The sequence below is a fragment of the Psittacula echo genome, assembly GCF_963264785.1.
Source record: "Psittacula echo genome assembly, chromosome: 8".
Taxonomy (NCBI): domain Eukaryota; kingdom Metazoa; phylum Chordata; class Aves; order Psittaciformes; family Psittacidae; genus Psittacula; species Psittacula echo.
The window spans coordinates 4,316,071-4,342,297 of record NC_137744.1 but is presented as its reverse complement, the minus strand read 5'-3'; the positions used below and the strand labels follow the sequence as shown (position 1 = coordinate 4,342,297).

Below are 26,227 nucleotides of genomic sequence, written 5' to 3'. Positions count from 1 at the left end.
GTGTACTTTTAATCTGCACATTTAGAAATTTCCATACCAACTATCCAATACTTACAGCGTTCAGAGCAGAAATTGCACTTTTATATATATAAATTGGGCATATTTACACCTCAGCAGGACCCACACACATCAATCTTGGGCCTATCTGAATTACTACAGGAAAAAACAAATACGATGCTCATTGTTAGGAAAAGTGACATTTTAACAGCAACTTTTTCACCCCCAGATGTTTCAAAGATCTCCCCTTGGGCTGCTTATTGAAAATAATGGACAACATAAATAATTACTATACAGTTTTCAAAAAGCCATTCTCCAGGTCTCAATCCCTACACTGAAATACAAATGACACACTTGCACACCAGTGCAATTTGCCAGGTGAGGTACAGAAGTGTGCCTGCAGGGAACTGGAGAAGAAGAAAGCCTCCTTCCCTTTTAGAAAGTATTAAGCAAAACCAAACCAACCAACCAACCCCAAATTATAGAAAAGTTTCTCACATCTCATTGTAAGTACAAAGAAACAATATGCAAATTTGTACACATTCATGGTGAACTGCTGTCCATGTAAACAACTCAACGAAAAGTCACGTACAAGCAGTTGAGACCAGAATTCATATCCTGCTTCACAGGAGCCACCAGCTTCATCATCATTTGCTTTCCTTCTTCCCACCTGTTTTAAAACTTTAGGACATATAACTCCTGTGTGTGGTGTATTAGCACCCAAACATCTTCTGTATCAAAACCTCAACTTCACACAAGCCTTTAACATGTACTCTGTATACATATGTTTTGCTTGGTGCTCTGCAGACAACCTTCCCTGCAGAGTGATAACCAAGTCCCTGCTGCAAACCAATTCTGACTGTTCTCCAGGATTTCTAACTCTCTAGTCTATGGTCACACGAAAAGATTTGTAACTATCCAGTGTAAACACTCTCCCTCCCACGAGATACATGGATTAGTCAGCATACTATGGTGTTGAAGGCATTTGGCTGAAACACTCCTTCTTGGTGTACGAAGGGATAAAACAAACAGATAATGCATGAATACGAGCATAGGCAGTTCCCTTTGCCCAGCTCCAACTGACTGCAAAAGGATCCAACATTTTTTTGCTGAAATCTAATTTCAAATTGAAAGCTCAGTCCTATGATGCCCTTTATATACATTTCACCACTCTAGAAGTGAATGGAAAAGGTGTCAAACACACTTCTTCCCTAGCCAACATGTAACAGCAAGGAAGGTCTATTATTTCATAAGGCATATTCATCTTCAGTGAGAATCCAAGCACAAGCAAGAATTCTGCCAAGTCACATGATCCTATGACTTCATCTTCGTCTATCCAACATCTTGAAATTTCAGGATCTCCCGCTCTGTTCCTCAGGCAGAATAATCCCTGTCACAGTGGGCATTTTTTATTTAACACAACTGAAGAGCAGGGCTAAATAAAAAAACCCTTAGCAGCTGGACCTCTGTATCTTTCAAAAGGAGGGACATACAAATGACCAATTTTTGCAGTTCTCTGGCTTTATCCCATAACCTGCCTTTTTACAATATCTCTCTGTATATATAAATTAGAAAGAGATAAAGCCAATGATTAACTGCAGCGTTCATGAAAAAAACCTCCAGTTCGTGTTACGCAGTCTCTTCTGACAGGAGATCACTGAGGTGTAAAGGTGAGAATCATCCAGCTGATAACAAAGTAGAAGAGGAAGATGGGATACACAACGAGACCTTTGCGGTTTGGAGGCTGGCTGTCTGCCAGGAAAGCTGTAGATGCTGGTGAGAAAGAAAAACACTTGAAATGTAAGCAGCATAAAACTAAAAGCCCAAGATCCCTGCAGATGTTAACAATTTTGAATTAGGATCTGCATTACAATTATGTTGCAAAAGAAAACAGTCATCCATTGCTCAATACCAATGGTCTATAAACCCCAATTAAAACTTTCTTTATCATAAGAAAGACAAATGCGGATTAACACTCTACAAGAATCAGATTTAACAGATTAAGAGCAGGAAAAATAATGCAAATGCATCTGTATGAAATAAGCATTTTCCAATAGTATTTATAATATAGATCACAGAATAAAACACCCAGGAGTCTCACATATGGTTTAATAGTAAATTATCATCCTTCTGCCAAAGGCAATCTGCATATGGCCATGAAAATCAACAGAAGCACAGCCAGAGGCTGAATCTCTGCCAGCACAAGGACTGGAAGAACTATTTCTGCAATGCTTCAGCAGCCTAAGTAACACTTCAAACTACAATATCCATTAGCTTTACCCAACAGAATGCATGCAGATCTACCTCTTTAAGTGTCACACTACTCAGTATGCACAACAGTATTATAACACACAAAGGTACTCACCTAATGTTGACCAACCAAACATAGCCACTACGACAATAAGACGAATAATGAAGCTGATGGTCCCAGATCCTGCCAGCAGCACCAGCCTGCACACCAGCATTGCTACCGTCAGAGGCATGATGCAGTAACCCAGAACACACAGGCTCTGAAAAAAGGATCTGGAAAAGAGCGACAGAAACGGAGAAAAAAGGTAGTCGAGCCAAAGCATTGCAGAAACTCCCTGTGTGGGAGCATTTTAACTGCTACTAAATACACCAGTACTCACATAGTTCCTCCAAGCAGCTTTGAGTTTAGCGTGATGACAACTGCACCAAACCAGATGATGACAAAGACCTCAGCAAACTGGGGCCCTCCATCGTCTTTACTATCTGCTGATCCACCCTGAAGCATCCTGTTGTAGGTAACAGATAAAAGGAGTCACTTGTAATCAGTAACTGAGTTTTCATAGGCCTGGAGTAGATAACATGAGCTCAAAACATTAATCCCCAGTTAGGCAATCATTTTTTGTTTTCTTATTTTCAGTAATATCCTCAATTTTGTATAGGAAAGAAAGATGACTGTGGCTCAGCTGAAGGCATTTCAGTCCATTTTTTTTATTTGAGGACTGTGTAAGTGTAGAGAGAATAGAGAACAGGCTAGAAGATGAAAACTGAAGTACCAAAAGTTTGGTAACCTCTCAAACCAGGCTGCGTAGTACATGATAAGACATGCAAGCCTTACAGAAAGCTTGTAATAACTACCGGATATGAGCAACACAAAGCCTGGACAAGTGAGCACACACTGATTTGAATACTTAAATTACACCCTTTATGTCTGCTAAAGCTTTACCAACATTTTACTGCATGGCTTCTGTACCTGGGGTACAAAATCGTGCCACAGTTAGCTGACAGATCTCACCAGGACTTCCCTCCCACCCTAGGCAGACCTGCACACATATGCTCCAGTGAAGTCACCATCAGCTGTGAGACAAATGGTTTGGCCTGCAGGTTAGGGTCAAAGTCAGCCAAATGCATTAGAACCAAGGACAACGTGAACTGGAAGGGGTACCTTTCAGTACAGGCACTTTTAAGACAGGGAACCAGGAAGAGTTCACCCTTAAATCCTAATTTTAAAGATGGGAGGTCCCTAACAGGCTTAAAGCATCACAAACATGTTTTTTATAAGAAAATCTAAACAGGCTGTGTTTGCAGAAGATCAGATGAACTTAATTTCACACATGTAATCAGAATTTTTAATTTCTCATTTCTCAAATGTGAAAGACTACAAAAACCCAAATCCACACACAGTAAATACTTACAGTGCAAGTGAGACACAAAGCACCAAAGGGCCCCAAAGATCCCCTGTAGGTAAAGGAAAAAACAAAGTTATAAGTACCATAGCATGACACTCCGTTTCATTTTCCTGGGAGCAATGAAACACCTTTTGCAACTCCCAGTGTGTCATTTTCCATATCACACTTCCTTATAATTTTCTTATTTAGCATGCGATACTCTACACTATAATTTATACAAATACTGTATGAATCAATATGCCAGCTGCTGCAGAAAACTGCCCTGCATATTGTGGCACACTTTTAAAGAGTTTTGGTAACACTCTGAGTTTTCATATTTGCTATTCAACGTTCTACAACAACAGAAAACATGGAACAGACACTTCTGAATCCCTGTTCCACTAAACTCCTTCCACGCAGACAAAGCCTGCTGGCAAAACATCCTTTGAAGACTGAATGTCATCTTATACATACAGTCTCTGAGGAGTGCACTGCTCTTCTTTGGATACATGACATGGACAAATTTCTTCCCAACAGCCTTCAGATCTCTCATCTGAAACAAAGAAGTTCTTTAATTTATCCTTCCATAACAATTACAGTTCAAAACTAAAACCAGAAAGACAGAAGTAAAGGAGTATTGGTGGTAAATCTAAACAGCATCCAACCCCAAAATCACTGCAGCATCCTTCGCAACAAGCACTGCCTACTTTTTTCTACATTCCTTAACAACCACAACATTTTATACATTTAATAACACCCAATTAGAAGCAATAGTTAGTTTGCTCTTCTAGGAAAAGAAAATTACTGAAAAATCCTATTACTTAAGAGAGTTTTCTCCCAAGGTCCATCTGTCGCCTTTGCAGATTTCAAGATCACAGAGAAACTTCGGGGCTGTAATTCAGGTATTTTTTGTGCTGCAAGAATTTGTTTTACACACATTTTTTGGCTAGTTCCAAAAAATAAAATCCCCAAACTTACAATGAAGTTGAGCTATGCAAAAGTACAGGTTTTGCATAACAGCTGGCCAAAGACACCAGCAAAACACGTGTTTCGCATTAGGCAGAGGCACAGACTCACAATTGTATCCTTAACGGGCTCGTCCAATGTGGAGTAGTCTTCATCAGGAGAGCGAGATCCGACAGGAACAGTAATCTCCCCTTCCACTGGGATATCTCCGGATATTGACACATCTGCAAGACCTGCAAACTGAATAGGTTTTAAAACCTTTAGAAAGAAATAAATACAAACCAGCTCACATTCACTTCCAATGTTTTTCAGCTGAGTTTAGGGTGAAAGCTCAGAATTCACAGATACAACACTTAATCACACAATCACAACAGTAGGGCTCAGCTGTTGTCTGCCTGATTTAACCATTTTGCAGCAGTATAAGCAAAGCGTTTATTCAGTAACTCCCAGTAACCCGCACTCTATCTTAGTTAGGCAGCAGCAACTAACGGAAGTAAAAGCTTCTCTGTGTTGTAATGCCCGACAGCCGTACAGCTACACGGATGCACCCGAGTACACTGCCCTTCAAGGGCTCCAAGGGGAAACAACCCATGACAAACGGCACAGACATCGACTGCCAACGCACGGCGTCAAGGCTGCCAATCGCACTGTCAACAGAACTGATCTCCTCCACCCAAGCGTAAGCTTAAAGCGCTCGCTCGAAGACGGATGCAAACAGAACAGCCCCACCAGTTCTACAGTAAATTCTGAGGCAGACCAGGCAGGCGGTACGCGGCACCGAGGAGCCTGACGGCTCCAGCTCCCCGTCCCTGCTTTCCAGTGACGCGGCGGCTTCCCAGCGCCCCGCACCTCAGCGGCGGCCTGCCACTGCTTCAGCGCCCCAGGCCCACCCGGAGCTGCCCCGGCGCCACTGAGCCTTCCCCCGCCCGGCCCCGCCGCACGCCCGGCCCCGCAGGCAAACTCCACCGCCCCGCCTGAGGCCCGCCGGGACGGACCGTGCGCTCCCGCCCGCTCCCGCGATCTCGCTCACCAAGGGCCCCCCATCACCACTCCCCTCCGCTGCCGCCATCTTGGCTGCACAGGCGACGTGGAGCCCGCACCTACGTCATGAAGGCGCGCCTCGCCGGGCCGTCGCGTCATGTACGGCCAGCGCGTCCATGGCAACGCAGGCGGGGCCGCCTCCCTCCCGGTGGGGCGGCCTGGGCGGGGGGAAGGCGCCGTGACCGCGCCCGCCCGGCCCGCAGCGCCGCGGTGCCGGCGGCGGGAGGAGCGGCCGCCGCGGAGCCATGGGGCACCCGCCGCTGGAGTTCAGCGACTGCTACCTGGATAGCCCCGACTTCAGAGAGCGGCTCAAGTGCTACGAGCAGGAGCTGGAGCGGACCAACAAGTTCATCAAGGAGGTGATCAAGGACGGCAACGCGCTCATCGCCGCCATACGGGGTGAGCGGAGCGGCGGGGGGCGGCGGCAGCCTGCAGCCCGAGGGGAGCGCGAAGGAGCGGGAAGGGGCCCAAGGCCGTGTCCTGCCATTCGCCGCCGGTGCTGGCGATGTGCGATTTGGTACGGCGGTGCCGGAGGTGGTCCGGAACGGGGTCGCTCCGGGGCTACAGCCGGAGCAGGGGAGCAGGCAGCGGCTCTCGCCTTGGCCGAGCGGGATTTCTCCTCGAGCATCCCCCTGCAGATGTGTTCCTGCAGCCCGCTTTCGGCTTGCTCCCACCCCACCCAGCCTCATGGCCCCGTACCGCGGCGCTTGGCAGCTGCCTTCGCCGCTGGCATCGTTTTGGGGTGGGCTGGCAGGCCATGGGTAGCGAACTCTGCCTCCTGCCATGCCTGGACATCTGTCCACAGCTGGCCCTGTTCGGCGACAGGTCGGCCTCCATCCTTCATCTATCCTTTATCATTCGTTGTCCCGGTGAGCTGGGCTGGCACTGCCGACGTTGCAGGGCTCCGGCTGAGCTCTCCCAAGCATCGCCTTTGTTTCATCTCGTCTTTGGGCAAGGTGCTTGGTTATTTTGCTTCACTAAAGAACGGGTGGAGTTTGGCCGGGCAGAGCGGTCACCTCATGACCTGCTTCCCTAGGGTGGCCTGCAGTGAGAACGAGAGGGCTCGGTTCACAAGCAGTCTTTAGTCCTGCATTTGTTGTGCGTGTTTTATTCTTTCTCTTAATAATGTTGGGATTTTTTTCCCCTTAAATGTCAATTTCAGTGTTGGCTTTGAGGGAGTTACTTGTTCAAAAGTACTGACTGAGACCATTGAGTCCCTGGACCAGGTTGTATCACCTGAAACCGTGAAGTCCAACTTGTGTAACGCTTTACTGACCTGCTTGTCTGTTTAGAATTTGATTTACCTCCAAGAGCTTCAGATACGATTTCCCTGTGTCGTCTCTCACATCTTCTCTGGTTTTATAAATGTGCATTAAAATATGGCTGAAAGTGTAGGAGAGTGCAGCAGCTACAAGCACTGCACTTGCATCAGGCCAAGTGAAGACAAATACAAAGCCAGCGGGGCAGGCTCTGATCATACACTGTTTTTCTTGCCAGCTGGTGGGTTTTCAGTTGGTATTAATAGGTTTAGCTGCTGCCCTTTTGTTAAGCATAATTCAGAGCTTCCTTGTTATCAAGGCCACGGCTGGAAAGCCTGTGTTTGCCTGTCTGGAAAACAGTGAAGACAAAAGCTAATGGGACTGAACCAACAGACGTCACAGGGCTGCAAGACCCTCAAAAAATACCAACCCCAAATCTCTGCTTAGTCCAGGGGGAAAAAAAAATCAAAGGGATTTTAAAAAGCCTGCTTGTTCATGTAAATGCTTTGCGTTTTCTTCATCACTTTGGTCTAAGCCATTTCCCTTTTAGTCTTTGTAAACCCTAGTGCTGTGCTCGGAGTAGGGATGTGAGGGGATTTTGCTGGGTCAGCAGGCCCATAGCAGTGAGACTGGCCAAGGAGGAAGGGAAGAACTAGAAGGAAACTGAGTACACCCAGACAGCAGAGATAACCCGCCAGAGCTGAAGAAACCCCACATTTCTTGCCTGATATGCTGTGGGGTATTTTGTGCTGTTATCTTTTTTAGGAGTGCGTCTGAACCAGCATGGCTGGGGAGGGTGTTGCAGCTGATACCCACCTGGGCTTCCATCAGCTCCTGGCATTCGCCCCTCCCATTTAATTTACAGATAACTTTAAAGAAATTTTAGGCTCTCCTCTCAGAATCCTGTCCATATGGAACTGTGGTCATGAATTTGGGGCTATGCGTGGTCTCTTGCCTAAACACCTTGGCCTGGTGGCTGGTAAATCCTGCTTCCTTGTTGGTTTCATTTCTGCCGCTTGACACCACAGTTGATGTGTCCCCTGGCTGCTGTGACACACAGCTGGTGGTAGGCTCACCAGGAGAGAGATCTCTTTAAGGACAGAGGGTTAAGTATGGTGATTGTTCTGACCGGACCTGTCTCTTACGTGTCCAGAGGTGCTGTCCTCCACCCTACCGCTTTAGTGGGTGAGGCACCCTCCTAGGTAAACCTTTGGCCAAACTGTCCCAAAGCATTGACTCACTGCACCGAGTCCAGCCCTCTGATGCCTTTACAGAAGTATATATTTTCTGTGTGCTTGCCTATTAATGAATGAGTACACTCCAATGTAAAATTGAAAGCAAATCAATCCCTGTTCTGCTGAGGCTTGTCGGAACGTCAAGCACCTGCTGTCTCCAGCTGGCAGGCTCCTCAGCCTGACAGGGTGATGGAAACAAAAGACTCGTGTGCAGCACGAACTGTCTGGATACAGCACATGCAGCCGAGTGAATTATGCGAGCACAGCAATACTGATGCAGACTACCAGGAGGAGTGCAGTTCCCCACTGCGGGAAGATAGGGTCTGCTGGGCTTTCTGTGATCTGCTGTAAAAACAGGCCACAGAGGCTTGAAAGCCTGAGACTGCTCAAAGTTGTCTTTTATTTTCCATTTGCCCAGTAGTAGGGAAAAAAGTGAGTGTGACTTTACTTGGAGTCCACAGGACCTGCAGTTCACATGCTGGGTGATTTCGCGTTGTCTGTGTTATGAGGAGCACATACGTTGTTCTTTTCTTGGTTGCTGGCAGTGTTCTTGCTGGAAGTATCTAGCCAGTTAAGGTTGTCTCAGCCTACCTGCTGGGTAGTAAAATATTAGGAGTGTTCCAGTGGAGTCTTTAGAGGCTAAAAACAAACAAACAAAAATCCCCCCACTTGGTATCACTGTATTGTGTCAGCAGCACAATCTAGGCGTCCTACCTCTAGTAAGTGCTATTTCTGGGACTTCTGTTGGGGATTTTTGGGTATCTTTTGATGATTTTTGAGCTCTTTTACTGCTAGATTAATTCACCACAATCGTATTTGTAGCAAATTAATACATGAACTTGAGTGCAAATTTTTTAAATGAGTCATTCAAATAGCATGGGATTATAAATGCAGAATACTAAATGCTTCCAGTGGTGTATGCCTGGCTGGTAGGTGTGCTGTTTTAATTGAATGGATTGCTTGTTTTACAAATGCACGTACTCTCTTCCATTTCCCAGTTTCAAACCCACTCACTCCATCCTATCCGTGGAGATGGTGAGTGGTGAATCACTGCAAGTGTGACTTGGCTGGGATGGGCTGCGGGAGCTGTTTTAAGGCAGCCATGTCTTTAGTCCAGACTTATTCACAGTGTTTATACCTAGCGATCTTGTGGTTTGCTGTCACCCAGACCCTTCCTCAGAGGAGAATTCCTGTTGATCTGGATGAAGTGTTGTTCAATCCCTTTCTCTATGTGATTCCCACGTGTGGCATGTATTTGTGGTGCATGTACACAGTGCTTTCTCTTGGAGAATAGTGAAGGCTTGGGGAGGACCCTGCTCATGGGTGCCTATTGCTGTACTGGAGAGGAGGAGAGTACAGTCCCTGCTTCCCACAGGAGGTGTCATGAGGTGGAAATCTGCCAAGGATTGTCTCTACCCGGGAGTGCATTTGTCAACACAGCTTGGGAGCATTGCTTCTGCTAGGTGCTGAGCTGAAATTGCCACTCGTGAGCTCCCAGATGGGGACAAATGGGCAGTGGGGACCCACAGCAAGGGGGATGTGGGCCTTGGTCATGAAATTTATCCACTTCCAAGCTGCTGCCCCTCTGCTGATTTCAGCTTCCCTGCATGTTCCTAATGAAAAGCTGAACTTCCCTTCCCCATCCCAGTTTGAGACTGGAGCCATGGGTGAGTGCTTTCCCAGGCAGCAGGGCTTCCCCACCCCTTGCTCCTCTGAAGGGAGAAGCACGAGGGAATACTCTGCCTGGCGCAGTTGTTCAGGGGCCAGCACTGGAGGAGGGAGGCAGGAAGGGGGACTTCAGCTCCCCTTAGTCTCCTGCGTGCCTCAATTTCTCCTTCTGCAGAGCAGGTAGTGCTTTGGGGCTTTGTCTGAAGCAGGGAGCTGTTACCTGAATAAGGAGTAAACTTGGGTGCTTTAAACCGCTCTTGACCTTTAAGGGATTAAGAGAAACTGGTTCCAACTCACCCACACAACTCTAACACGTTACCAGCTGAAATACATAACATACTGCGTGTAAAGCCCCCCGAGTGCCATGCAACTCCCCATGTCCTGATGTGGGTCCTCACGCAATTACAGTCACAAAGTTGCTGCCTTTAAGTGTGGGGTTTTTTTCTCTTGCTGACTAACAGTTGACTGTCAACTGTCTATGACAGATGACTATACGTGGGACACTGTAAGATGACAAAGTTAAGGTTGTGCCAAATGAGGAATTGCACTGACTTAAAGCAGAGAAAAATATTGTTCACTTGTAGTAATCTTGGGTGTGAAAGTCAATGATAACAAACAAGTTACTTTGAGTCAGAATTGTGAGTTATTTTTACTGTAAAGTTGGCTGCATGCCTTCATTTTCGTGCCAGGAATATGCAGTCTCTGGCAGGGCCAACTGATGATGCTGATCCCATACGTTGGTCCCATAAGGTGCTGAAGCCCACCATGGCCTGGCCCTAGCTGGGAAGGGAGAGGGGCTGGCAGGTTAGCCTTGCTCCCTGGGACTGGGCTGCCTGGCTGGTGTCTTTGCTTGTTCCTCAGTGCTGTTCTGGGGCCGCTTCACTTGCCCCTGAGAGCCAAGCTCAGACCTTGTGGCCCCTGTGGCAACTGCAAGGTCTGCCTTGCTTGGAGCATGCCAGGCTGGTGCCCATCCCATCGAGCTGGCCTGGGCCCGGCGTAGGGACAGCTTGTTTGTGTCCCAGAGCTCACAAGACCATTCCATGGTGGTCAGCACCCGCCTTGTTGCAGATGAGACTTGCTGCAGACTGCTCGAGGCTGCAAGCAGGGATGTCAGAAGTAAATGACTGTGTAGTATCGCAGTTGTAGGAACGACTTCTTTACAGCATTTTCTTTCTGTGGCTCAATATGTTGGGTTTTTGTTTTTTTCAATCTCTCCTGCTCACTGTGCTCTGCTGTGTGTGTGGTAATGCAAACTCATCTATTTCCCCCAGTCTTTGATCTCCTCTTGCAATTTTATGTCAAATGAAGTTACAGAAATGTCAGGTTGAGGCTCTTTTTGTTAATGTATGAGTGCTGCAATGGTGTAAACTCTCCTTTGAAGCTGGAAGAGCTTTGAGTTCTCATGCAGTGTTGCAAATATGGTTTTGAACTTGATTTCTGCACTGTGTAAAGCTTCACAGGTTGCCTCTGACTTTGCATGTCAGTTAACCAGCCTCCCCCGGCAGTGCAAGTGTTTTGTCCTGGAAAGATAACATTATAAAGGAATGTGTAGAGGCATGTATGCCTGCAAAGCACACAGCAGTCTTGAGTGAAAGGGACTGGGCAGGCTTTTCTCCAGGAACAGGGTTGAATAGGGGATCCAGGCAAGGTCCTGCTGTTATCCTCCCTGCAGGTCCAGCACTTCAGTCCTCAGTGTGGCAGACCTGCTCTCGACAAGTTTCTGTGCTGTTGGAGGTGGTGCTTGAGGTTTTAATGCTTCAGAGTGTAGAAACCAAGAGCATCAACAGAATGCAGTAGTTTAATGAGATTAGAGCAGCCCTGCAGTGGCCTGCATTCCCAGTTCCTACAGAAACCCCATGTGAAGTCTGCAGATACAAAAGCTTGAATCTGCTACTACAGTGTGTTACAGCCAGATAGTGGGTTTTTTCCTATGTCAGAACAAATCTAAAGCTCCTCTGGGAAAAGGAGGAAGAAGAAGAATAAATCTGTCCCGCATGTGCCCTTCTGCTGGCACAGGAAAGGCTGCAGCTCTCCAGGCAAATATTAGTTCTGCACTTCGGCAGAGCTTGGCATTAAGGCACCTGCATTAAAAATATCCTGTCTCACAAAGACAGCTTAGTTGTGAGCCAGCACATGGCACATTAATGAAGATGTGCATAGAAATCATCTGTGTGGATGCACAGAGGCCTTATGTCTCACGGAAAGTCACCTATTAAACCACCCAGGATAACCAGGGGAATCTAGGGTCCAAACAAGACTTGTGTAAGCGTTTCCTCTGGTGCCACTGGCCAGGTGAGTGTGAAGAGGCTGCTTGTGTGCCTGGATCAGCTGCTGCTGAAACAGACCTGACTTCTTAAAAATTGGTCTGTCCTTTTCCTTCTCCTCTGGTTGTATCCTAGCACTCTTGTGATGCTGCACCCCAGCAACAGTAAATGCCTGAGCCTTGACTTGAATGGATGCAGGATCAGACCCTGTATGAGCAGGCACAGCAGTCAGAACAAACAATCGTCCCTGGTGAGGTGTAATCAGCTGAACAAGGTCTCAGTGGCCTCATTAGCTTGGCCAGCCGCTGTCCCTGCACTTGGAGATGGCGTTAATCATTGCACCAGCTTAGGGAGCTCAGAGCTGGATGGAGCAAGCGACTGAACACTCCTGCCCAGAGCACGGCCAAGTTCACCCAGGTGCCAGTCCCACTGCCTTGTCAGTCACCTTCCAAACGGAGGACAGTGGGGAAAGAAACACAGACACAGATCTGTGGGCTGTCCCCTGATGTGTTCCCACTGAAGTGCCACTAAAGTCTTTCATTTCACCGAGGACCTGGTTCTCCACCCATGCTGGTGCTTGGAGGAGCTGCCTCAGGCTGGCTCTCCAGAAGGGGATGGCTTACTGCTGCAGGACACCTTCCCCCTCTCTCCTGGAGCACATTACACTATAGCAGCTAGGGTTAAGCTGTTTCTGGACTTCAGCAGGGGAAAAATGACTTGCTGGAAAATACATCACTCCCCTCTAGCGATAATGTATTCTCCTTGTACTTGTCTGCTCCTTGCTGGTCCTTGATGGGGGTTTCATCCAGTAAGGGCTTCAGTTACTGCTGATAACTTTTAAAATTTTCTCCTAAATCCTCAGCTCTAGTTGTCCAAGGAGACATCAGACCTACATCCAGCTTAAAAACAATCAATCGCTTTAGGGTGATGTTGTATGGATCGAGACACCTCCTAAACCAAAACCAGGTACCATCGGTAAGGTAAAGACATTAGGGACATGCTAATTTAGCCAGGAACCAGAATCCTCTGCAAAAGAGAAGCATGCAGTAATAGAATGAAAATGTCTTCTTAAGGATTTGGAGACCTATGTGCTCCTGAGTATCACTGTTGCATAGCACTGTGGGCTGTGTTTTGCACCATCTCATGGCAAAGGCAATAGTGGGAACATCTGGAAGCTGTTCACAACAGAGCCCCTGGGAGGCCTTGAGGAGATAAACTGTGTGTGTGCATCTGCATGTGGGAGAGACCACGGTGTTCTGCGGTACTGGTAACACACAATACCATTTACAGAACTGATACTGGAAGTACTCTCACATCATTGACCTAATAGGATGTGCATAATGATATCTGCCAAATGGGATTCCTTCCATTGAAAATATCGCATAGCCTTTTTTCCCCTGTATGGGCCTGTGTCTGTGTGGGAATTAAATTCCCTGTCCACTGCAGCAGCTCCAAAGTGATGCTCACCTTTCAAATCTGTTTCTGTGTATGTAAAACACAGTGAACTTCAGCTCACGTGTTGCCAGCGCCGCTCTCCCTGGCCAGCATCCACCCTCTGCAGGTGTTCTAAGGACAGGTAGGAAGAGGGAGGCCTCTTTGCAGCCATCAGAGGATGAAGCAGCTCATTTTCCTGGGCTGTAGGTCCTGTACACAGAATCTAGAGCCCCAAGCTGGTGCAAATCTAAACCACACATGCTTTAACCAGAAGCTAGAAAACAACAGCTAAAAAAAACCTAAACAGAACAAAAAACTTCCATAAAGCCAACCCTGCCCACAGCCCCGGCAGATGCAGGCAGAAAAACCAAGGAGAACGCACAGTATCTGCCTACTCCGGTTGTGAAGAATATCTTACCCCTTGTTTCAGGGCTTGTTGATGTGTGTGTGTGTGTGTTAGATTTTGCTGCAGGCTGGAGCAATTCTTTCACCCTGTGTGTCAGCGCCCTGATGTGCTTCCCAAGTACTCACCTGCATGCACTGGCACAACGGGCCATAGCAAGAGGTTGTTTTCATGTGTGTAAGTATATTTTTTCTTCTGCCAGGCGTGAGACATGCAGAGAGCTTTTCATCCATCTTCTGTTGCCTTTCCTAGTTCCTTCCCTGGGAGGATGTGGGTGTTATCCATGTTTTGTAATGTGTCTGACAGCCCCAGGGCTCACAGCAGTGTGGCTGCTGACCAAAGTTTCCTCTTGAGTCACCAAGTGAAGACTCAGCTTTTCTGGCTTTTTCTTGAGAAATTTTTTGAATATTTTATTTATTAATTCTGTTGGTAGCTCACTGGTAACTACAGATGTGGCATCCCACGTTCAACCACAAGCTTTTCATGGGTGCCTTCTGCCCTGCTGTGTTTAGCCCATCATTGTGGAGCAGGGCCGTGACATGCAGCCAGAAACCTCCCCATGGCACAACCCTCACCATGCTGCTCCTCAGCCGTCTGCTACGTTGTACCTGCCTGGAGAACACGGCTCCATGGCCAATCTCTGGCTGCCAAACCATGGATCGAGTCTTCATGGAAGAGCTGAAGTGCCACGATGTCCTGCTTCTGGAGTGGAAAGGGGCAAGAACGTGCTGTGGATGCTCTGTGCTACAGAAGCAGCTGGTACCTGCACTGCCAGGAGTGCTGCCAGCAGCACTGGCTATCATAAGTACAGAGTTCTTGTGCAATTGGAAGAACTGTCAGGTTTATAGAGAAAAAGACAAACTTCTTTTCTGAGAAGAAGCAGGGCTGTTTTACAGATGCTGAACATGCCAAAACAACATCTTTTTTGGAAGTGCTGGTGAAATTCAGCAGGAGGCAGTTACTTTTCTCACTAAGCATTAAATGAATGTTTCAAATGTATAAACCTTGTATTTGAGTTTCTGACACGCATGAGGGAAAAAGCTTTTGGAAGCTTCTCCGTTTTGTTTTGGTGATGGTGGACTTTTCCACATTGTTTCTTGTTTTGCCTTGCAGACTCCATGCTGAGCTTCTCCTTCAGGAGCGGCAATCCCCAGGTCACGCTGGCTTTTCCTTTCTGGGACACATTCCAACAGTGCCTTTGTGGCTGGTGTTCTTTTTTGTCACCGAGTCCTCCGTGCAGGTGAATGTGCAATCACATGTTCAAATGATGATAAGAGCGGCTGAATAGCCTGAGATAAAGTTCATAAATATAAATAAAGCCCAGAATTCAGGGTGCTCTCTGCAGTCTGTGCTATCCTTTATCCTGTTCCTCTAGCTGAGACTGGTTATGAAGTGCTGAGGTGAGGTATTTTTAAAACAAGAGTAATTTGATTAATCTTACCAAACCTTTTAGCTGTGAAAATGCAGACAGAGACATGACCTGTTCCTGTGCCTGAACTGGGGACCTGCAGGGCATCGGAGGACCCTCTGTAGTGGATGCAGAGAATGAGACCCCTGAGCCCTCATGGGATGGGGATCTTGCAGAGGTGCCCAGAGGTGCAGTAGATCTTGGCAAACCCTAACAGTGCTCCTCAGGATGCTGGTTGGACTTGAGGTGCCTGGGAGGCTCCCAGTGGATGGCCATGTCCATGCTGGCAGTGGCTCCCAGCCCTGGACCAGGAGGGGACACATGTTCCTCCCCATTCTGAACTGCTTCAGATCGCTTGTAAGCTGCTCACAAGTCTTCCCCCTGCACCGTGTGTGACTCATCTGGCCTCCTGCCTCCTTCTCTGCGCCCTTATCGAAGGAAACTCTGAAATCATCGCATGTTGGGGGAGCGAGCTGCTGGCTCCGCTCACTCCCTGAAGCTGCCTGCAAAAGCGGTTGCTTTTCCCTCACCCTGGGAAGGGTGGCTGCTGGAAAGCTGAAATGAGATGCATCTGACAGCTCTGCAGATCATAAGATATCTCTGTGGAGATTGCTAATGCTCTGCCCCGGATAAGAGTCTGTTGTTTTCGTGTTTGTTTTGCCTGTGTTCGTACTGCTTGTACGGCAGGGAGCCGCGGCTCTTGGAGCACACCCTCTCCTGCCGCTTACGCCAAAGCAGCCGTGCCAAAATCTTGCTTGGCTGCTCACAAAGCCGGGGAGCTCCGGGTGGCCTGAAGCACCACAAGGATCTGTGCAGCTCTGCCCTGTCTTTACCAGCGAGCTGCTTTGCCCGAGGCTCTCCTGATCAGCCCAGGAGGTGGGCTGCTCTACCCCTCCTCAACAGCTTGCTCCTCCTGAGGGAGGAGAAAATGCATTTGCTGTGCGTGGCTCATCTTAGTGGGTGTTTTATTTCACGGAGAGTCTGTCCTTTATTCACCATCCTTAAGCTCAGTCCCCAGGATTGGGGAAGGCTGGTGGAAAACATGGCTGGCCTCCATAGGAAAGAGGTATAGAACTGGTGCAGCAGACAGAGCCTCACCCTACTTCCATCTGGCCACCTGCTTGAATTACAGTCCTGGTCCTGGCAGTGATGCTCAGTTGCCACAGCTATGGCTCCCCAGGCACTGCCATCCTTACATCCATTGGCATCATCGGCATGCTTAGGCCACAATACATGTCACCCCTGTCCTAGAGCCGTACTGAGCACAGTGCTCACAGGCGTCACTTCCTGGCACCTTTGGGTTCTGTGGTCAAGTGGTCTTCATGAAATGTGTTTTCCTCTGCATCACCTTAACTGGAGTACAAAAAATAGCAATTTCCTAAACGGTCAGGCTTTGCCAGGAGCTGAATCACAAATGAAGGAATTCCTGTTGTGGAGTTTGGGGTGAAGCAGTGCATGGGATGGGCTGGCTGCAGCCGTGCTGCCAGCAGAGGGGTGCTTGGCAGCCCTTTTGGTCTGCTGGGGTGGTGGGGGCTCTTCTTCAAGACAACTTGTCTGTAACCTGGAGTTAAAATTAATTAATGGAGAATACTTGGTCGGTGGGAGGGGGAGAGGGGAAATCGTGATGGGAGAGCAGGGGCGGTCATGAGGGAAAATCATGAGGGGAGTGGTGGGGCAGTTGTGAGGGGCAATAGTGAGGTGAGAGCAGGGGCAGCCATGGGCCGTGAGGAGTGGCCATGAAGGGAGATCTTGAGTGGAGATGAGGGGTGGCCATGAGGGGTAGGGGCAGCAGGTATATAGTGTGGGGCCACGAGGAGGTAGCAGATGAGGGGTGGCTGTGACTGGAGATCATGAGAGGAGATCACTTTGCCCTTAGTGACATGGTTTAGTGGTGGGCTTGATTGTCTTCAAGGTCTTTTCCAGCCTGGTGTGTTCGATGATTCCATGATTTCTCCTCTGACGTAGTAGATGGATGTCAGGACATACATGATTGAGAGAAATTATACTTGTATTATTTCTTAAAGTGCATTCGAACACTTTTGCTGATTTCTAAGGCTGCTAATCTCTTTTTAGCTTCCATCTCAGCCAGTCACATGTTGTGGGCTCCCTGCCTCTTGCCTTTTCCAGTTTTGCTGAAGAAACTCCTCCAGCTTTGCAGGGCTGTGAGATCTGTTTGAAAGCCCAGAAAAACGCCAGAGGTGAAAAACTGTCCTTTGAAGAGTTCAGGCATTCAAAGTGTAGTTTTACCTCTTGCTCATCATGAAGAGCATTAGGTGAAGCACTGATGCCAGTGGTAGTTTTGACATGGTGCTGTTCATCGTGAGAGTGCAGGTATCTCTGTGTGGGCTGTCCCTGCTGGGCATGAGGCTGTGCTGAGCATCCTGCCCTTTATGGGAACTTCAGATCATGGTTGCCCTGGCATTTCACAGCAAAAGTCCTAAAAAATTAATCTCTACGCTGTCCTTTATAAAACCATTAAAAACATGGCCTCAAGTGCCACTCTCTAGGAAATCAGTACAAGTCAGTACAAGTCACTGGGAGAACGATATGCCCTTGTCTTTGCTTTAAAACATGGCTTTGTTACGTGCTTGTCTTCCTTATCAGTGGTATCTGTCACTATGAAGGTCCAGGGAAGAAAAGTTGTGCTGAATAATGAGTGTTCACTCAATGGGAGGTGGGCGGAGAGTGCATCGATCTCCCCAAGAGCTGTAACTCACCTCACTCCCAGACCAGTGCACCCCAAATGTTGTTCTCCTTTCAGCCTTGCTTGCTTTTTGTTTGGTTGGTTTTCCGAGCTGATATGTTGCCCAACTTCCGAGTTGTTGGTGAGGAGACCTGCAGTCTCCTTCTGCTCACGGCAGCCAGAAAAGCCTCTCTGTGCCTTCAACTTCCTTGATCTTCAATCCAGTGTAATAAGGCTTGCCAGCTTTGCTCAAGTATGACAGGACAGTATATATAGCAGGTTTCCATCAGTGAATAAGGGAGGTAAGACAAGCGTAAGGAATGTATCATAAATGTGAAGAATTGCTGTGTTGGTCTTTTATATATGTATGTATTTTAATTAATTAAATAAGCCTGTGGAGCAAGTTTGTGCACTTACCAGAAGGTTGCTCAAGTAAGGAGAATTTATAAGAAGAAAAAGTTAGGTTTAGGACAGCAGGAAAAGTGGAAGGGTGATGTGTAAGTTAAGGTAATGGTACAGAGGGCAGATACCCAGCTTGCAAAGCAAAAGGCTTCCAGGTAGAGGGAGTTACTGAAAAATGTATTTGTACTTGAACCAGAGCCCTGCTTTTCTCCCTGGAGCCTGTGCTGGGTCAACTGTGCTAATGAAATGGCAGTTAATGAAAGACTCTGTCAATAAAGAACTGATTAGAAAAGATAAATGTGTAACAGAAGTATTAGACATCCAGTAAATTCCTTTGCAAGAGATTTGTGAAGCACAGCTAAATATAGCGTGTTATTTGTAGAAGTTCATGCTGGCCGTTTACTCCTGGCAAGTGGAAAACCTGTGTCAGTGTGTGAAAAATGGCCTTTGTAAAATGTGTCAGTATTTCTGAATCCCCACGGCATCCAGAAAGCCTTTGGGACACTCAGGAACAGCTTGCCAGGGGTTAATGCTGAGCACTCTCTGCTGCACTGGGCCAATTTTAATTGCCTCATGGTAAGCATCTCTTTATGGAGTTCCAGGAGTGCTGTTTTCCTTGCACGATGTCTCTGTAGATTTGGGATTACCTAGAAGGCTACCCGGTAGATGATTGTTTCCCCTCATCTGAAAAAATCAAGATGTTTTTGTGTTGGAGCAGCTGCAGAGTATTTAGGAGTGTTCGGTGAGTCAGGACTCATTACTCACGTTCCTAATGCACATCTGGGCTCAGCTGGGGCAGCTTCATTGATTTCAGAGTTGAGGTATTTTGGTGGGACAATGTTTGGGGACTGTGTGTAGTGAGTGCGTAAATACAACAGCTCAGAGAAGAATCCAGCCTCTTGGCTGAACACTTTTAAAGCTTTGCTGCAAGGGCAGAGAAATCTCCTGGAAGCCATGGGTCGTGTTCTGCATCCAGAATCTCATCTCGGGGTAGCAGCATGGATGAACTGAACTGCGTCTCCTTCATGACGCAAGTCCCTGGGAAATTCTTCCATGGGAGCTGGTAACAATGGGCACATTCTTCTCCCTTCAGGGATCACAGCCCTCTCTTTTGCGTGTTGGAGGAAAACTGGTATTTCTCATGTTCTGCATGTCCCCTTGCACAGCTGTTCGTGAGGAAGCAGAAAATGTGCCACACTGACCAAGCACTGTGAAGAAATTTAGGTGCATCCTCAGAGTCTTGCAATGTTTCCCTGAAAAAAAACATATTTCCAGAGTTTAGAAGCTCACCCTAAACATTTGTGCTTGGTCTAGAAGGCTCTGATTTAAGCACAGAATGAACTTTTATTGTCTTTTGTTTGCTTATTTGGAAAAAAAAACAAAAACAAAAACAAAACCAAACCAAGTGTGTGGCTGGTTTTGATATTTCTGTTTTCAAGCTGAAGAGGAAGAAAGCAAAACACAAACGTGGAGCCCCTCCTTACATTGGATCTGTTTATTCGCATTGACTTCCCTCAAAATCAGTTTGGGTTTTGCTTTCGGATTGTTGAAGGTGTTGCTAAGTGGCTCCCTGCAGGGCAATTCCATTGCTGCGGGCAAATGCAGAGGCTTCTGAGTGGCTCGTTCTGCCATGGAAGTCTCGGGGGATGCTCTTCCCCTTGCAGCCCGTGTGCCGGCTGAGGCAGGGAGACCAGTGAAAGTTGCTTCTCACCTCCCAATGTAGGCATCCTGCACGGCTCCCGGGGACAGGATGGAGCTGATCTTGGGTCAGCTGTTCATGCCTTGCTGTACCTACCCTCAGTTGGAGTTAAATTAAGGACTGCGTTTGCTCAAGGAATGTCACTGGCCGATGATTGCTGTGGTGATGAGATGTATTTTTTTCTTTGGTTGGTTTGGTTTGTTTGCTTGTTTTTTCTCCTTAGTTTGCAATACCATGCACAGGGAGCAGGGTGTGACTAAGGATTAGCCACAGACCTGTTCTTTTACCCTGTAGGAGGTTTTTTGTTGTTTTTTAAAGTGTTTATTTCTAAAAATCATGCTGCTGTCTCTGCGTCTCTGTTACACCCGACATCAATTGTGTCTCTGTGGTTTTAAATGAGGTGCTCCAAGCATGTGCACAAGTCACTGGCACTTCCATTTCCGTGTTCTCAGGAACATTGTTTCCTCTCCTGGCAAGAGAGGACCACTGCAATCACCAGAGACTTCGAGAAATGTGACCCTCCCCTGAGGAGTGCATGCAGGGCTCCTAAAGACGTGCATCTGTGACACCTCGAGCTTCATGGACCCTTGAGTGGCACCTCTGTGCCTCGCTCTCCAGCCATGGCAGAGAGCCGTGGTGCACAGGGCTGTGGCCCCCATGGGGTCTGTCCTGCAGCTGGTGGTTTCCTTCTACTTTAAATTGCAAGCACTGGGGGGTAGAAAGCAGAACCACAAACTGGTTTAGGGCCCCTGGGTATAATCTGTGCTTTTTCAGAGGCCTGTGGCTTTTGCAAAGACAGCAAGATTTTTTTGTTTGTGGTCTTCGGTTACCTGTGGTTGCTGTGAAAGGCTGAAATGGGAATCCCTGCTAGGACTTTGCTGAGCAGGCTGTGAGACGCATCCTTCACTAGCTGCAGTCTCTGGAAGTGTGTTATATATATACATAAATCCAACCAGAAAGTTCTTTGTGTAGCTCCTAAGGCTGTGGCTGGAGCTGGCATTGCTTCTCTCTCTCCTGCCAGGCACAGCTTGGCTGGAGCTTTTCTGAGCAGAGAGATGGGACTTGATTTTCACTAGGAGAGTAAATTATTGTGACCACAAATCGTGAGAGTTGGCACTCTTTACTGAATGCTGCAAGGAAGAGTCCTAGAGGAATCCTGAGCGAATTCGTTTTGGTGTGTTTGCATTGAAACCGGCTGAGCTGTACAAGAGCAGGCTGGGTCCTTCAGGATTGCCGGCGGGTGGGACGTTGTGTGTTGATTGCAGTGATCTCCCTGCTTTGCAAGCACGACCTGGCTCTCTGCATGCGTCCCTGTGTGAGCAGGGCAAGACCCTGCAGCCACAGCTCTCCAGCCTCCACCCTTCTCCCTCCTGGTAGGCTTGGGGTGTGCAAAGCTGGGGGGCATTCGGTAGCTGTGCGGTTGTATCAGGAAGGAAAAGGTTTCTAAGTGTCTGTATTCCAGCATGAGCTTAGCTCAGTTGTTCCACACAGCTGACCTCTTCCTGTCCTGCTCCAGCTGCTGACCATGGTGGCCCCTTCCTGCTGTCAAGCCACTTTCCTGTGGCTGTGGCTCATCCCTTTCTCCCCATCCACCCCTGCCCTGCACCATCCCGTGGTGTCATAAGCCACTGTTTGGGTGCCACCAAAGGTACCTTTGAGCAGTGCATGGTGATGCTCTGCATTGAGTCCTGGCCTTGGACCCCACAGGGACTCAGCCCCCAGGTGTGAGCATCTCCTCATCCCATGGTGTCTGGTGCCAGTGGGCACTGCAGTGGCGGGACCAGCTGCCAGAGTCGTCCCAATGTTAATTTCTCAATAAACACCCCACCATCATAAAACCACCCATAATACCACAGCAGTACCCAATGCTGTTCATCCTGTGTGCACGTATAGGGCTTGTCAGAAGCCAGTGTTCAGCCAAGGCTCTGTACGTGTATAAGGACGAGTCACGCTGGTCCGCAGGAGCCTGTTTCCCATTAAGTGCTCCTCAGGACCCATGCCAGGCGTTCACAGCACTGGCTCTCCTTCTGGCTTGTCCTCTCCGTCCCTAACCCTGCATCTTCCACAGTTGTTATTCTATGGATGAGTCCGTGCATGGTGCTGAGCAGCTCCCAGCCACTCCGCCACCGTGGCATGGCACAGGGGGATGGCTGCCCACCTTCAGGCGGTGTTAGCTCTGTGCAGCAGGGCAGCATGCTGTGAGCTTCCTACACCAACTTGGCTGAAAGTGAGGATGAGGATGGCTCCCTATTATGAAAAAAATTCCTTGTCCCAAGCAAAACCAAACAGCACTGGACTAATTAAGGGGTGCTCATTTTGTTTTTTCACTGTTAAGCTAATGTGAGATGTGGTTTATAGCACTTCCATTTCGATTTCCTTCAGCTAGACAATTGGCAAATAAATGTTCAGGCCAGACGTTTTGAAAGGAAAATGTAATTTAAATCAGCTATAACCTTTATTTTTTCTGGTTAAAATATATTGTGTTTGGCTTTTTCTCTGCTATTGCCTTACCCCCTGTTTCTATAAAAATAAAAAGGGAAGCAGCTCGCCAAGGACCATTTCTTTGATGCTGGGGCTAAACGCTGTGCTGACAGATGCAATGGAAAAGCAGTGTATGAAGCCCCCTGTCCCAAAACAGGGTTGTGTGCTCCTGGCTCACAGGGACACACACAGCCAGAGCCAGCTGAGGCCTCATTCCTGTCCCCCAGCCAGTGCATATGGATGCATGGATGGATGGATGGATGAGATGCTGGTAAGGGTGCTGCTGGCTTTCAGAGCAGCTGCCCAGCAACCCAGTGCTGGGTCAGATGGGTGTTTAAATTGAATGATTGAAGTTTACCCACTAAAAAATGTAGTTGAGGAGCGAGGAGGGGTTGGCAGGGCATGTCAGCAGCATCCAGGGAAGATGAGGAGGGGTTTCAGGGGAACAAACAAAGATTCCCCGGAGCGACAACTGAATGAAAGCCTCCCGCCCCAGCCTGAAGCGAATGCTGTGGGTACTGAGAGTGAATTACTTGCTGAGGTTTTCCATCAAATCAATGACATTGTTCTGTGCTGGAGTTCACCCATTTACGTGCTCTCAGCCCCCTCCAGCAGCTGTGCTTAAATAGTGACATTCAGGCCTGAATCTGCCCATTCAGGAGCAAAGGTTTGACCCGTTGGAGGAAACTGCTGAACAAGGCTTTTGAGAGGAGACTGGAGACTGTCTGCACTTCGAGGCTGCTCTCTTCCCCAAGCCGAGGACCTGGCTCTCCCCACATGCCACTGTTACTCAGGGGCCTTGGGGAGGCCCAGAGCATCCCAGGGTGATCCTGACTTATGGCCAGGGGAAACAGAGCTGTCTGGCGACCCGCTGCTTGCTTTCTTTTCCCAATGCCCAGTTTAGTGCTGTGCAATTTTTCTCTCCCCTTTGTAGCAGCATTTCAGAAAAAACCACGTTTGCCACTGTGGTGATAAGGTTTTTTAACACTGAATCTGCTATGGAAAAGAACAAACAAAAATACACCCAGATCACCATTTTCCTCAGGCTAGAAATGAAGGGGGGTAGCCAGTACTGTGTAGAGACAATTCCTCACTAATTCACACCTCATTTTTGGCTATTATCTCCTCCAGATTTTAAAAACTATGCCAAAAGTAATTGTGCCTGTCTGATTTTCTTAAATAGACAAATGAAAAGAAAACCCACCAAAAAACACCACCCACATATACAGAGTTGCTCTGTTACAGCAGTCCTTTCCCTGATTTGGCAAAGCAGGGCTGTGTGAGCTGGTTGCATGTTAACATCCATGTCGTCATGTATTCCGCACTTGCAGCTTCCTGAATTTCAGAAAGCACTATCTCCGGTGTACCCCCTCAAAGGAACCCAACCTGGGTCCAGAATTAGGGAAATAGCAGTCTAAATCAAAGCATAAGATGATTCCTTTGCTTTTGTTTTATTGTCCACATCCTATTCCCTAAGGTCAGGCAAGTTCAGCCTCCTATTTGTATCTCAGGTATTTGGAGAAACACTAACCTCCTAGAAAGCATATCTCTTTGGGCAGGAAGGTATGGTTGATGTGAGGTTGCCAAACCCACCACATCTGCCTCTTGTGCTCTGCCAGCAAGGAAGGAGCTGGTTTCTCCTGTGGTGAAGTGTTTCCTGTGGCTGTCACAGCTGTCGTGAGTGGGTGATTTTGGCGTCAGGATGTGCTGTGTTGTGTCCCCATCCCGGCCGCAGCTTCTCTGCCAGTGTCAGCAGACACCTTCCCACAGTGGAGCCACTGATGGAGCTGTGAAGCAGGCGCACAGGATGCAGAGACACAAAGGATCCTTTTGGCTAGAAATTTCTCTGGAAAGTCCAAAAATAATTTGGGCTGAGCTACCAACCGCCATCAGGAAGTGTCTTTGCTTCAAGGCCGATTGTTTCTCCCCCAGCGGGGCAGGAGCAGGTCCCAGGGCCATCTGCAGACACGCTGAGGAGTGCAGCTTGAGCCCTCTGGCTCCCTGCACTCAGCTGCAGCACTGTCCTGCTTCCTTAGAGCCTGTTTGTGTCTGTGACCCCCTAAAGAGGGGCAATTATTTTGAGTCCTTTGTTTTTTCCCCACATTTATTTTCTGACTTTACAGATTTTTCTTGTATATAAGGAAAAAAATACTTTGAACAGCGACAAGCCTGTCTGACAGCCTCCTTGCTCTTCCTGCACACAGCAGGATATGAGGCTATTGATCAGCTGTTATTATCAGCGTTGTTATTACAACTGCAGCATTTTCTCAAGTGCTGAAATTCCTGATGCCTATGGATTTTGCTAACTGCCTCGCTATAGTTTTGTTCCATTCAGGCTAAATGGCTGTCTTGCCGCTTCTGTGTAATGATTGCAAAAATACTCAGCCTTATTGCTCTGTCCTTTTCCAGGTTACTCATCAGCAGTACAGAAGTTCTCCCAGACTTTGCAGTCCTTTCAATTCGACTTTATTGGTGACACGCTAACAGATGATGAGATCAATATTGGTAAGTTTTCTTCTTTTTGATGCCATCTTTCAGTAACTGAGAAAGCCTTTCCTTCTCTAGGAATTTCTGCGCGCTGATATTTTTCAAACAGCATCAGGAGCAGGTTCCTCAGATGCCAGTCAGCTATTCCATAACCTATTTTACAAAGTTCAACTTTCACGGGTAGAGTTTCACATTCCCAATTTAGCGGATAATTTGTGGGGGTTTTCCACAGCTCCAGCCCCGCTCTGTGCTGCCAGGCACTGGGGAAGGTGGTGGTGCAGCGCTGAGCCTCCCAGCATGTCCTCTTCACAGTGCTGCAGGTGGAGCGGGAGTGTGTTCAGTGCTGAGCATCGGCCATGTATCCCGATGCAGGAGGGTGCTGGTCCCAAAGCTGCCTTTGCTCTGCTGAAAACACCTTACAAAAACAAGGCAGTCCCACACAGCCCTGGAAAAGGAACCAGGCTGCAAACTGCTGGGAGAAATGAATTGCTGGATGTGATGTGGTATAGAAAATAATCGCCCGTCTCTGCCTGTGGCACAACTGTTGTAGTACTCCCTGCACGTCTGTTTCAGGATTAGCAATTCTGAAGCCATTTTACACCCCGGCCAGCCTGGTGCAACTGTGCAGATTACACAAGTGCCAGCTGCACCCGGGGAGCTAAACCCAATGGCCTAAATGCCCTAAACCCAGTGCGTTTCAAATTAGTCCTGCTGTTGGTTTAGTGAGTGCTGTTGAATGGCTGATGCAGGGGTATGGTGCTGCAGGGATGGCACCTGGCAGGAGGGATGACAGGAGACCCTCCCGCCCCCAAGGATCTGACCCTGGCCCATGGGACAAAACCCTGGGCTGAGGGGATGCACTGCCCTGTTGGGGGTCTCAGGGCATAAGCCAGGCTGCTCCTAGGGGCTGGGTGTAGAAAAGAAGAACAAAAAACAAAAAGCTTTTGCCAGACTGATGTTGAAGAGCAACTGAAAGTGTGACATTGCTGATGTCAGGTCTCTCAGCCATCGCTGAAAGGGGAAGGAAGCAAAGCCTGTTCTTTATTTTATTTAAAGCGATTTAAAGCAGATTGCAGCTTGCCGTTCAAAATCTGTTTTCCTTTATGGAAAGTCTCTAGGTGAAACCCACTGGAAATGAGTCAGCCTCCAAATCTAATGGCAGTAG

General features: G+C 47.9%; 2 protein-coding genes across 6 annotated transcripts in view; one reads left to right on the top strand and one right to left on the bottom strand.

Annotated features, from left to right (window-relative positions):
• Positions 1–91: 91 nt before the first annotated feature.
• On the bottom strand, positions 92–5,713 carry YIPF6 (Yip1 domain family member 6). Its single transcript, XM_080624403.1, has 7 exons — positions 5,629–5,713; positions 4,710–4,838; positions 4,107–4,185; positions 3,660–3,702; positions 2,628–2,753; positions 2,363–2,520; positions 92–1,770 (listed from the first exon to the last, which is right to left on the bottom strand). Exons 1-7 carry the CDS (start codon positions 5,665–5,667, stop codon positions 1,652–1,654), a joined length of 693 nt encoding a protein of 230 aa, XP_080480529.1. The 5' UTR covers positions 5,668–5,713; the 3' UTR covers positions 92–1,651.
• Positions 5,714–5,802: 89 nt separating this feature from the next.
• OPHN1 (oligophrenin 1) overlaps positions 5,803–26,227 on the top strand; it is a 65,863-nt gene continuing 45,438 nt past the window's right edge. For 4 of the 5 annotated variants that reach the window (XR_013957480.1, XR_013957481.1, XM_080624401.1 and 1 more), the window contains exons 1-2: positions 5,803–6,038; positions 24,985–25,080. Coding sequence is in view for 2 of the 5 variants with exons in the window: in XM_080624401.1 (XP_080480527.1) it covers positions 5,885–6,038; positions 24,985–25,080 (250 nt within the window). In the remaining 3 variants the exon portion in view is untranslated. Of the gene's footprint in view, positions 6,039–15,015; positions 15,143–24,984; positions 25,081–26,227 lie in introns of all 5 variants that reach the window. The other variant, XM_080624402.1, reaches the window with a different exon arrangement.

What these genes read in the sequence shown, in the direction of transcription:
- YIPF6 (XM_080624403.1), bottom strand. Translation starts at nt 5,667, where the DNA reads ATGGCGGCAGCGGAGGGGAGTGGTGATGGGGGGCCCTTG. An exon ending in GTGGTGATGGGGGGCCCTTG is followed by an intron (nt 4,839 to 5,628) that starts GTGAGCGAGATC and finishes AAACCTATTCAG; the next exon opens with TTTGCAGGTCTTGCAGATGT. An exon ending in AAGCTGCTTGGAGGAACTAT is followed by an intron (nt 2,521 to 2,627) that starts GTGAGTACTGGT and finishes GCTCTTTTCCAG; the next exon opens with ATCCTTTTTTCAGAGCCTGT.